Below are 14,023 nucleotides of genomic sequence, written 5' to 3' on the forward strand. Positions count from 1 at the left end.
ATTACAGAAATTTTGATTTTTCTTTGCCCTTCTGATTTTCCTTTACTGTAATCAGGAATAGTATGCTTGAGGCCATGATATTTGATCAACCAAAAAGCTAATTATCAGTATATTAAACTATTTATGTACAATATAATTTAGTATTAATAATGATATTAATACTAAATTATTAAACTATGTAATTTGAAGATTCTTAATAGAATTTTTACTATTTTAAAAATTATGTTCATTTTAGAATTAAATTTAATAATTTAGAATATTTTGAAAGAAAGATAAGTCTAAAGGTAGTCTTAACTGTCTACTTTTAGGCCAAATTACATAGTTTAAATATACAGTTGACATCACTGCTATAGCCTGTTAATAATTCAATAGTTTAGATGTTTGGTTGATTGAATATATCATTAATGGCTTATGGTTTATGATATTGGTTTTTCAAGTATATATAATGCATAGATATATATTATACTAGCAGACCCCGCCACGCGTTGTTGTGGCTCAAAATGTATCTACTATAAATGTATAACACTTCCCCCGTGGGAGGAAAATTTTTCGAAAAATTTCTTCTTAGTGTACATTCTGTTGACGTACCCTATTAAAACGCAATCAAAAACGCAAAAAAACCGCATCTGAAATAGTATAAATAGAAGCTGAGTTCTTTACCGTAAGCCTTAATCCTGTCCATCTCCCCCCAGTGCGGGAAATTTCGACATGTATATTATATAAAAACACGTGCCTATTCGAATGCAGCGTTGTCAAAATTTCAAAGGAATCGGTAGGAACAAACGAACATTACATTTTTATTTATATAAATAGATAGATGATGATCCGCTTTAGTTCATTTTCACAGAAAAGCGTAATGCTTCACAGAAAAGCAAACTTAGGGCGTCGTACTCGTAGCGCCATCTGTTGGACGTAAAAGCCTTAACCTAGATTATATATTTTAATTTATACGAATGTTTCGCGGAATAATATACAGCCTATGTCCACCCTGAGGTTCCGTTCTAAATATTGGTGAAATAATTTTTGAAATCGGATGAGTAGTTTCGGAGATTACCTGCTGCAAACAAACTTACATACATACATACATACATACATACATACATACATTACCTCTTTATAATATTAGTATAGATTATGTTAAAATATTTTATAATAATAATTTTAAATTCATGTAACATACATTTAACATACAATAAAATTATGTGGAAACAATTTTTATCACATCAATTGTCTAATACTTGGCAATGGCTGTTTCTGCAATTAAGGTATGATTAAGAGAGGAATTTTGCTTCAAGCATTATGAAAATAATAAATTAATATAATATTCAAATAACTCTAAATTAAAACTTAAGATTCAAATTTTGATATTTATCACATTTAAAATACTTCTAAGTCTGATATTTGATTTAATCAAAATTATTAAACCTTTCAGTATAGCTATAAAATCTATTTGTTTTTAAACTAACATTTTATAAACAAACTTCCTTTTAAAATTATATTAAAAGTTCAGTTATACATTTATCAGTTATAGATGCTTTTAAACTTAATATATTTTTTTACTTAACATAATTTTATTTATTTATTTTTTTAGAACAAGTCAAGTTTATTATTTTATAGAATAACTAATATTAGAAAAAATATGCAGTCAATAATCAATAAATATTATTTAACTTTATAATAAAACTTTTTATATTTAACACCAGAATTTGATTTTTTACTCCATATACAAGTTTATGAGTCTTTCTGAGCAATAAATATGACTTTATGTAGCTAACTTTATTAATTTTGTGCAGTTTTTTTTTTATGAGATTTGACCTATACTAAAAACATCTTGAAAATTTGCTTTGCTTTAAATTTATTTAATGTTTTATTATAAAAAAATATTATTAAGAGTTGTCTTAAACATATTTTTGATAAATAACGTCAAAATGATTTTTGCTCTTTATAACAGTAGCTTTTAGAAATTAGTAATACTGTATTTTAAAATTTTGGTATTATAAATCATTACATTTAATTATGCACATAAAGAAAATGAAAAAGTTCTAAAAATTTATAAACTAAAAAATTGGTTTATTTTATATAAACTTATATGTTTTGTATAGAAACTATCTCATAAGTTTTTATATGAGTTATAATCTATAATAAGTATAAATTTAATGTATAAAAGCATAGTACAGTGGATTCTTGATATAGTGAACTTTTGATAAACTAAACAATTTTATTGGTCTCTACTGTTTTTTTATGTATGTAGTGAATTCTTGATGTAATAAATGATTTAATTCATCCCTTTGAGAGTTCACTATATCAAGAGTCCGCTTTTTATATAAATTATTTATAACGTTTTATGCAATTTATGCGCTATTTTTATAGAAGTTTTATTGTATATCTTTTAAATATCTCATAAATAAATTTTTATGATGTTAATCCATATGTGTATGCTAAATACATAAAAAGTACAGAATATAAATTATTCATACTATTTTGTCCAATCTGTGCAATACTTTTATAAATTTGTAAATATGGTTTTACAGAACTTTCCTTATATTTTTTACATACAAATAACTATTATTTATTCATTACAAAAAGATTAAAATGTGTACAAAAAACTTCCGTACACATTTTAAATAGAGTGTTAGAAGAGCAATTTTTACTGTAAGCAACTTTATTAAAATTTAACACAAAAAAGCTGTTTTTTAAATTTAAAATTCACAAAGAATTTTAACTTTTTCACAATTTTGTAAGATATTTGCTACTTTTAACATATTTTTTCATACATAATAACATCACCACTCTATAAAAATGGAATTGAAAATGTAATCCTACACACATATGAAGTTTTATAAGCAGAAAATGTGAAACAAATCAAATATTTAGCAATGAATAGGTCTATAATAATATACTTTTTATAAAAAAAAAATTAAATATTTCAATTTCATCTATCAAATTGGACAGAAGTGGTAATTAACTACAATGTTCACATGTTAACAACATACTTGGAACATATATTTTATATTCAAATAATAAATTAAAAATTTTTAGAATGAATTTATCATTCTAGAAATTTTTAATTTATTATTTGAATTACTTTTTAAACTTTTCTACAGATTTTCTACAGTATTTTCGCGGAAAGAGTGGCATGCCTCATAAAAACGGGGGAGACCAGCATGCCAATCATTCCTCGAAAATGCTGTATTAATATAAAAATATTATAAAATATATTTAAATTAGTTTCTTACCTTTAAATGAGCTCCTAATACAAATATAAACAGAGCTAATATCCAAATCAAAGCAACAGCAAATAAAACGATTAATAAAATGGTCCTGAAAATTTTAAGATTAAAAAAAAATTATTTTATTGTAAATATTTAATGTAAAATATGTTTATTATGTAATATAAAATTTTAGATCGTTTTTCAATTGATAGTTCGCGAACCATTTTAAAGTATTGCTACAAGTTAAAAGAAGTCGCATCTAAAACACAGGTTGAAAAATCACCACTTTAGGCATTAAAAATGGCTATTTATATAATAAATAACAATGATCTTTATTTTATACCTTTACATTTTATTAATATTTTTAGATCAGAGTTAACGCAACCAGTGATTCGCGAACTAATTTCTGAGTATTGCTACCATAATTATTACATGTTAAAAGGAATTGCGTGTAAAAATAAAAGTCGAAAAATTAAGTATTAAAACTATTTTTAGAATGAAAGAATGGATAACTTTCATAATTTCACATCAACATTTCTCAATCAGTAGTTTGCGAACCCATTTCCGTGTATTGCTACAATATTCTAGTAAATGAAAAGCGAATCAATCTAAAAATAATTTGAAAAATCGTTAAGCATTATAACTAACTATACAACAAAATGTGAAATAACCTACGTAATTTCTTGCAAAGTTAATATTTTATGCAAGAGTTTCCTAACTAGTGGACCGCAAACCCGTTTTTTTTTTTTAAAGAATATTTNGGTCCTGAAAATTTTAAGATTAAAAAAAAATTATTTTATTGTAAATATTTAATGTAAAATATGTTTATTATGTAATATAAAATTTTAGATCGTTTTTCAATTGATAGTTCGCGAACCATTTTAAAGTATTGCTACAAGTTAAAAGAAGTCGCATCTAAAACACAGGTTGAAAAATCACCACTTTAGGCATTAAAAATGGCTATTTATATAATAAATAACAATGATCTTTATTTTATACCTTTACATTTTATTAATATTTTTAGATCAGAGTTAACGCAACCAGTGATTCGCGAACTAATTTCTGAGTATTGCTACCATAATTATTACATGTTAAAAGGAATTGCGTGTAAAAATAAAAGTCGAAAAATTAAGTATTAAAACTATTTTTAGAATGAAAGAATGGATAACTTTCATAATTTCACATCAACATTTCTCAATCAGTAGTTTGCGAACCCATTTCCGTGTATTGCTACAATATTCTAGTAAATGAAAAGCGAATCAATCTAAAAATAATTTGAAAAATCGTTAAGCATTATAACTAACTATACAACAAAATGTGAAATAACCTACGTAATTTCTTGCAAAGTTAATATTTTATGCAAGAGTTTCCTAACTAGTGGACCGCAAACCCGTTTTTTTTTTTTAAAGAATATTTCCACATTAATTAAAAGAGTTACTTAAAAATTAAAAGTTGAAAAAAAATCGCTAATTTAAGCTATTTAAATCGCAACTAATTAACTTATTTATTTAACGAAAGTATAAAATAATAATAATAACAATTTCACACCAATTTGCCATTTTAGATATGAGATTCCCAACTGGTATCTTGCAAACACATTTCTGAATACAGGCATACCTCGACTTACGTCGTTTCGAGTTACGTCGTTCCCGATTATACGTCGCTTGTTAAAAAAGTATATGGAAAAATAAAAATCAAGTTTAAGTCATTTTATTCGACTTTACGTCTGTCCGCCACAAATATTGAAGTCGTAATATCACTAGATAAACGTTTAAAGCACATAAAATCATATTAAAATATATACAAGTATGTACTGTATTTACAGTACACGCATTCGTAAATTTAGATTACTTTTTTNAAAAAAAAAAAAAAAAAAAACCACATCTACTGTAAAGTAGACGATAATTTCATAAAATATTCACACACAAAATTCAAATATCATAAATATTTTAAAGATAATATCTTCTATCCTTCATAAAATCGATCAACAGGTGGTCTTATTTAAATATCTATTCAATATTTTAATAACTCGAGAGATAGTGGATACCAAATTATTTTCTGGATTTAGGATATATTTTTAGTGGGTAAATATAATTATTTTAAAAGATATTTTAATCATTTATTTTTCCATAATAACTAATATTAAAATTGAAATTAAGAAATAAGGAAGAGGGGGGAAAAATTCTTATTCAAATGAGTACTTGAAACATTTGATTTTCATTCCTTTAGAAGGGTGTGACTGAAATAAGAAACATAAAAAATATAAAAAATTCTGCAGAAAAAAGAAGTTACATTCTATGATTTATCGTTATTCTATATATCTTTGATATTTTATAGGAAAAAAAAGCAAAGTGACTCTAAAGCAATAATTTTTTTTCCTGCTGAAAATAATCAATATGATTTTGCATTCCATGTGTGAACATTTTCTAAACTCACTTCTTATAAAATATTGAAAAGAATGAAATATACAAGTATTGTATACATGTCCATCATAAATCTAAATAAAAGACCAGAAATCTCCAAGTTTTATGTCTTAAAAAAATATAAAATATTCATGAATAATCAATAATATGTATTAAATAATATACATAATTTGTTATGCTGTTAATTACAAAACTTATCAAACAAATCCCCGAGAGAATGACTTAAGTTATGATATCGATTGTGGTTACGGTTAAGTTGTCGTGACGTCACGATGTTAAGTCATCGGCAGCAATAACAGAAAATTGTTATAAATATTCATTACTTTGTTAAACTTTTATATAATCTATCCAAAACTTTCATAAATTAGAAAAATATCGATTTTTATTGATTTGCAATACGGACGGCCTTCATGGTTTTAATCTTAGGATCAATTTAAAATAGCACTTTCAAAGGATTTTTAAAGGTGATTTTTATAGTCAGGAATATATTTTTTATTGATATAAGTTATAATATTGATTGTAGTTACGAATAAGAGAATAGCATAACCGTAACCACCATCAATTCTATTATTTAATGTCTGACGTCATGGCAATTTAAGTCCTGTGAAGCAATAACAGAAAATTGTTTTAAATATTTATTGCTTTGTTAAAATTTTATATACTCTAATACTTTAAAAAATTTAAAAATAAATCTAAAATAATTGGAATTTTTATTGATTTGCAATACAGATGACCTTCATGATTTTAATCTTAAGATCAGTATAAAGTTGTACTTTTTTAATAAATTTTTATTTAAATTTAAACTGTATTTTTAAGGTTAAAAAGAATTTAAAAAGAAATTATAATATTGACTGTAGTAACGGTTGAACACGGTTAGCTTAAGAATGGCTTAAGTTATATTTATTGTGGTTATGCTGTCACGACGTCAAGATGTAAAGTCCTCGGAAATAATAACAGAAAACTGTTGTAAATATTCACTGCTTTGTTAAAATCTTAAGTAATCTATCGAAAACCTTCACGTGTTTAAGAAAAAACGGCTTTTATTGATTTGCAATACGAATGGCCTTCATGCTTTTAATCTTGAGATCAATTTAAAACGGCACTTAGAGAATTTTTTTTAAAATTTAAATTAGATTCAAGTAATTTTTACGGTCAAAAATAATTTTTTATCAATTATTTTCCTAATATTTAAAAATTTTAACCACTTTCTGCGCTCAGTCTTTTTGCAGTTCTCATTTTTTAAACATCTAAATTGATACTGAAAGCTCTTAAACTTTCTTCACTTATATTCTAAAAAAAAAAGAAAAGACATCAACGAATCAATCTTGAAAACCTTTTAAATAATAAGCAGAATTGTTATTTTAAATCTTTGATATATACTTTTTTTTTTATTCTTCCTTTAAAGTGCCTGAAGCGTTATCATCATATAATGTACTTTTAAATTGATTCAGATCAAACTTATATATATATATATATTTTGGTGTTATGACTTTTTCCGGAAACGTTTACTTTTAAATTCGTTTTATTGATTTTATTTTAAAGTTTTTTTGGACATCGATCGTTTCTTTACATACTTCCCCTTCTATTTAATGCAATGAAATAACGTTTTCTATTCTTAAATGTCATAAAAATAACGTTTGTTTTAGTTTTAACGAAGGAAAATGTTAATTATCATTAGCTATATGGTTGAACTTTGTAATAATAATTACAGTTTCTCATTACTTAAGTAACGAAGAGTTCATTAGTTAAAACGGATTAAGAATTTCTCATAGTTTACATAAAACATCTTTGTACAGAATGTAACGATCGTCCTTCATAAACATTGAATTTGAAAGCATTTTCAAGCAATTTTCATAATATAAACATTAAATATTTTCAATTTTAGTCTATATAAAACGTAAGATGGTAATATTTAAGGAAGTTCAAAGAACAAGTATTTGTTTATAATTTTTGGGAATTTAAATTAAAAAATAGTCATAATATTAGTACATATGATATACAAATTCACTTATAAATTTGAAACATTTAAAAATTAACTGAAACAGTCTACAATTTGAGGATGAAAACATTTATTTATTTATAAAAAAATTTATAATTTATAAGTGAAAATAAATATATATATTCACTTAATATGTATTAATCTTAAAATTTTATAAGTTTATCACATTAGAATNTATTTATAAAAAAATTTATAATTTATAAGTGAAAATAAATATATATATTCACTTAATATGTATTAATCTTAAAATTTTATAAGTTTATCACATTATAATATAACAAATTATGATTCAAACTATGATTCAGATTTATCTTCAGTTAAACTAATTTGTAGTTTAAATTACTCCTCAGATTGAATTAACCCACAACTTAAACTAATCTAAAAAAAAACTAATAGTTTAAACTAATTTTCAATTTAAAATAATTCTTAAATGTCAAATCAATCCTTAGATTAAACTAATCAATAGTTTAAAATTAATCTATGATTTAAACTAATCGCTACTATAAATTAATCGATTTCAATGAATTCATTACAGTAAACACGTGGTTTAATCAAATCCATAACTAAAATTAACCAACGAATTAAAATAAGAAATTGAAACGATTAAATATATATATTTGATTAAATTCAATTAAATCATATAATGTAATAATAAATTTGATTGAAGTTTAGACTTTTGATATAATAAAATACAAATCTATGTGTAGCCTATATGAAAAACGAAAACGGAATCTTTATAAGATGCAGAAAATATTAAAAAATAAAAATATATATATATACTAAAATTCATGCATTTGCCTTACAAGCTTTCGGAAAATCCCATTCCCCGAAAAAAGAAGGAAAAAAAGTAATTTTCTGTAACAAAAATGCAAAACTTTCAACATCCAGCGAAGGGATTTGCATGTGAATGTTTGTGGATTTTGAGGGACTTTGATTTAAAATAAAACAAATCTACTATATTTATTTTAGTATTAAAATACCAAAGTTTTGTTTAAATATTGAATTAATATAATCGAGTTTATATTCAATTTTAAATAAATAAATAATCAAAATGTTTAAATATTCTCGTACTTTTAATCTGATTTAATAAGATATTTGATTACAATTTTAAATTATTATTTTATTTTTTTTATTTTTGAGTAAAAGCTTAAGAAATTAGTTTTGCGGACATTAAATTTATAAATTAAAATGATATAAACTAGAACAGAATTAAAAAATTCTATATAAATTTAATTGAAGATATATAAGAGAAAATTATAAGAATAATAATAATGTCCATAAATAGCATTAAAAACCTCCAATAAAAAAATTAATAATTGAAAGATAAAAAAAATTTATTTTAACATAAAAAGAATGTAACATTTTGTGGTAACTTAACATCTAAAATGAAGTAAACTACCACAAAATATTTAATTTATTTTTTAACAAGGTAAATAAACCAATTAATCTGTGATTCGTTCACGAATCCTTTAAACTAGTTTGTAGTTTTTTAAATTAGTCTATAGTTCAAATAATTTTTAATTTATGATTTAAGCTAATCTTTAAATTAAATTAATCTACGGTTTAAATTAACTTCAGATTAAGCTAATCCCTCAGATTTTAATCAATCTATTTTTAAAATTCACCTTTATATCAAGGTAATTTATGGTTCAAATTAATCCTCAGATTAAACTAATCTACGGTTCAAATTATCCCCCAGTTTAAACTAATCTATGCTTCATATTATTCCTCAGATTAAACTAATCTATCGTTCAAATAAATCTTTTGTTAAATTAATCCATACTGAAATTCCCTACTCTAACTAAATCATCAACTAATCTCGAGTTCAAATTAATCTCAAGTTAAAACTAATATAATTGTATCTTGATTTATAAAAGATTATTTATTATATTAAAAATCATTTTTCCATAAATTATATTATTTAGGTAAATCTAATAAGACATAATAGAAAGATGTGATTTATGTCTTACCTTGGTAACACCAGGATTTGCACTACACCTAAAATTACCAAAACACCAAGGGTACAGGCAATACTATTAACAAAGCCGTGATCTTTCTCTTCATGATACTAAATATTAAAAATAAACGAATTCATACCTTTTTAATTTATTAAATTTAAGTACTTTAGCTTATAGGAATCAATAATAGCATGTTATGCTCTGTAAAAATGTTTATGCCAATCGAAAGATTGTGAATTCTTAACAGAAAATTAAAGAAATTGGTTCTAATCGCCAGCAAATGATGATGATGATGATGATGATGATGATGATGAAAATGGATGAAGAATAGTGATGATGATGGAAATTAAAGAAAATAATGGTTTTTTTTTTCACTTTAGTTATTCATATTCTATTGAAAATTCATTTTCTTTTCGACTTGCCATTATTATTTACAGAGCATCCATACACTTATCTATACATGCAAGTACACTTGTATATATTTACTTTTTAAATTGAAAATTAGAAGAACAATGGGCCTAAATTTAGTTTAGCGCATGTTAAACATGGAGTGAATTTACTTTATTTTCTAATATTTATATAAACCTACTTGTTTTTCTCTTTCTTTATCTCTAAAACATAGGGTAACTCTGTTGACATGATTCGTTTTCTCTCTATCAACGCTTCTTGCTTCGATTGCTTGCGCTAAATATTTATTCACTCTGTTAGTTGGTTGACTGATTGAAGAATGCCTGCAAAATTAATTTAATTTTATTAAAATATATTAAAGAAAGTTTTCTTGAAAATAACATTTTCTAACCTCCATAAGAGGATTTAAGTCTCTAAAAGGGAATCTAAAAAGTTGCTAAATTGGAGGTAAATGATCATTTGTCACGTGCTTAGTTAATTATTATCGTTAATCACTTATACTAACCTTTTTCTAAACGGTTTTCTTAATTTCTCAGCCATTTTCGATTGCTACATTGAAACAAAATCAGTTACAAGGAGACGTGACGGAAATCATAAATCCAATAAACAATAACAACCTGTCGTATGCACCTGTTTCACCTTCTTAACATTTCTTTCCGCGTTGTTCACCACAGCAACATGTGCAAAGGGTACGTCCATGCTGTACTTGATGGAATGAAGCAGCTGCATAACCACGCTCCCTACGTGACGAAAAGATAGCTTTCTTCTAGTGTTTCCAACTAAATGACGAACCTGTAGGGTGTTGAACAACAGGGTCTGAAGAGAGACGGGGAAGAAAAAAGAGAACGAATATCTGAATAATTACGCTCTGTGACTTTTTCGTCCCTTGTTATGGGGGTTAGGAATGGTCGTGCAGGTGCAATAGAGAAGTCTTGATGTTCTTGCGGTGCTGTTACTTCAAGCAATTGGTTAGTAAGGGATTTTTTTGTGTGTTTTCAAGCCCTTCAAACCGAGAGTTTAGTTTGCCAGAGGAAAAGAAATTTATTCTTTGTATAAATTTTTATTCGTTCGAATAAATTTATAAGTGTAACGTATGACAAACGTCACTCGTGAAAAGAATTGAATTTTGTAATAGAATATTAAATCGATAAAGATGGAAATTAAAACAGGCATTCGATTAAGTATTTTTATACAAGAAGAATATATATATATAATACATTCGAATTGATAGAAAATATAGAATAATATTATTAAATATTTATATAACGATCATTAATATATTCTTTTGAAAATTAATAAAATAATAGTATCCTACTTCATAAATTTTAAACTAAACAAATATTATCACAAATTTAATAGATTTATTCATCCTTAAAATTTCAATATCCATATTTTAAATAGTCCTATCAATGTATCATTATATATTCTGTCGTGCATCTTATTGATAATTCATCAGCTTCTCAAAGCATGATTATGAATAAGAATGTTTACAGAGAACAAATTCTGTATGAAACTATAGAAAAAGCACTTTTTTTACCTTAACCTCAAATTTCCTTTAAAATTTTCAAGAAATGCATGTTCGTGTTAAGGGTGTATGAAGTGTTTTTATCAAATTATCACATTGTCATTGAACTTTGACACGCATTAGAGCGGTTTCTTTATCTAAGTAGAGAAGGGTCAATATTCACGTGTTGACCTTCTTTCCGTTAGAATTTATCGTGTTTCAACACTCTACTAATTACAGAAGAGTGAATTTTGAATATAATAAAAAATTCTTTGAAGAATTTTATATATAATACGTACTCATTAACTTTATACTTTTAACCACGATTTTACTTGAAAATTGCGCTAATTTTTAGAATATAATTAACTTTAATTGATTATTTAATGAATTTTTAAAATAAAAACAATATAGATTTATTATTTTGTCAATAATTCAGTTATTAAATTAATTTTCTAAACACTCATTTCATATAAATTTTGATGATTTTAATATCATGCATTATATTAAATTAGCTTTCTTCTGGGAGGACGAGTTGTTAGAAGGATATTGGTGTCTGTCTTATCTCAGTTATAGTACATCACGCTACTATCCAGGCTACTTATATAGATGCATTAACTTGCGTTACTGTTGATATTTGTATATCCTGAGGCAATAGACAAGCCAGACAACCTTATCGAAACGTGTTCAGCATTGTAGACAACAAAAATAAATGGGCAAACTTTGCTCGACTAACTAACATTCTAGGGCTTCTAGAGATGTTTTATACAATAAAAATCGTGAAAATCTTATAAAGAAACATCACTTTATCATTATAACATTCCAAATTTTTGCGGGATAATCGAGCAAATAAATCATTTGCTCAACTATTCCATCAAAAACAGGAAGAAGTATAACGTTAAAGTAAAAAAAAAAAAAAACCACATCTACTGTAAAGTAGACGATAATTTCATAAAATATTCACACACAAAATTCAAATATCATAAATATTTTAAAGATAATATCTTCTATCCTTCATAAAATCGATCAACAGGTGGTCTTATTTAAATATCTATTCAATATTTTAATAACTCGAGAGATAGTGGATACCAAATTATTTTCTGGATTTAGGATATATTTTTAGTGGGTAAACTAATATTACCTTTCTCCTTTGTGCCGGAGGAATTATAAAAAAGGAAACGACGTTATGTTCTCTCAAATAAGAGTTTCTATCAGCTCCATGAGCAGCTTCCACTTCATATTCACCATGAAGATAATTCAATGTTGCTTGACTGATGTGTACTCTCCTAACAGATAAATAACATTAAGTACATAACTTAAACTTGCAAATCACGAAAATTTTAAGTTTAATTTGCACTCTCGTTGAATTTAAATCACTATAAATCAATTTAATTTCTTAGAAAATTATTCTCTTCTATATACATGCCGCTTATGAATATTTGTTACGCATGTAATTTGTAGACATGATAAAAAGTTTTTAAATCCCATTAAATCATCCAATTTTGCTTACGCAAATTATTATTATTATTTTTTAAAAAACTTCTCTGTGTAAGAAGACTATTTTTTTCCTGTTTGGTTCTTAACGTATTAAGAATAAAATCTTATGATTTTCTTCTGTGTGTAATTATTTTGCACTAGTTGCTGCTCGGTGGCAAAGACAAAATTAGGTCAGAACTGCTCGATATTCTCATTTTTATACGTCGTAAAATGTACACGTTTGCTAAGAAAAAAACACGATATAAATCAAAAGAAGAATTCTTTAAATTTGTGAAAGGCAAGAATTTGTTTTGTAGCCTTTCAGAACGTACAAAGATCTCACAAACGTTAGAGAAAATAGCAGATTTTTCTTTCCTTTATTCTTTTTTTTAAAATATAAGAATTTATATAATTTCGTCGTCGTTAAATTTGTTACTTTAAAAAATATTTTTTTGACGATAAATAACGGATTTTTGGTTGAAGCAAAATGAGGAATTAATTTTTTTTCTTCTCTTTTTTTAATAGGTAATCAAAGAGCTTGTTGACTTATCACTTTAAAATAAAATTAATTTTAAACATTATTTGCTAACAAGATATGAAAAATAGTAAAAATATTAATTTGAAAAGTGACATAAAAGAATCTTGGATGATGGTTAATTAATGATAAATTTAATTTATACGGACGAGTTTCTAATTCTGTATTTAATTTTATGCATTAATTTTTGTATTTTTACGTTTTCTCTCTTCAATTTGACTCCTTCAAGTCTAACGATGATGAATGTTCACTTTTGAAGAACTTCCCCCCTCCAGTTTTGTAATTTCTAGTCTATTTTTTTCCCCTTATGTTTAATGAAAGTACGTGATATATATATTATTTTATTAAAATAATATTAAAAAAATTGTAAAAATGAGTAATTTTCTTTCTATTTTTATGGTCCTGTCTCCGAGTTAAAATAATTATTCCAGGAAATTTAACAATTCGATAAGGTTTTTTAATTGTTTTTTATAGCTTGTTAAACAATTACGTAAAGACATTAAAAAGCCAT

At 24.9% G+C, this 14,023-nt stretch overlaps 1 protein-coding gene across 4 annotated transcripts in view; it reads right to left on the reverse strand.

Annotated features, from left to right (window-relative positions):
- Positions 1 to 14,023, reverse strand: part of LOC111626639 (Ca(2+)/calmodulin-responsive adenylate cyclase-like) — a 67,827-nt gene that overhangs the window by 32,582 nt on the left and 21,222 nt on the right. Inside the window, exons 4-9 of one of the 4 annotated variants that reach the window (XM_023370086.1) lie at positions 12,643 to 12,787; positions 10,631 to 10,792; positions 10,506 to 10,549; positions 10,182 to 10,323; positions 9,605 to 9,702; positions 3,237 to 3,321 (exon numbers count right to left, since the gene is read on the reverse strand). In XM_023370086.1, the coding sequence (XP_023225854.1) occupies positions 3,237 to 3,321; positions 9,605 to 9,702; positions 10,182 to 10,323; positions 10,506 to 10,549; positions 10,631 to 10,792; positions 12,643 to 12,787 (676 nt within the window). Of the gene's footprint in view, positions 1 to 3,236; positions 3,322 to 9,604; positions 9,703 to 10,181; positions 10,324 to 10,505; positions 10,550 to 10,617; positions 12,574 to 12,642; positions 12,788 to 14,023 lie in introns of those variants that run through there. The other 3 variants (XM_023370084.1, XM_023370087.1, XM_023370088.1) reach the window with 3 other exon arrangements.

This window comes from Centruroides sculpturatus, unplaced genomic scaffold, assembly GCF_000671375.1.
Source record: "Centruroides sculpturatus isolate CEXI.00-Female unplaced genomic scaffold, Cexi_2.0 scaffold399, whole genome shotgun sequence".
In the NCBI taxonomy this organism is placed as follows: Eukaryota; Metazoa; Arthropoda; class Arachnida; order Scorpiones; family Buthidae; genus Centruroides; species Centruroides sculpturatus.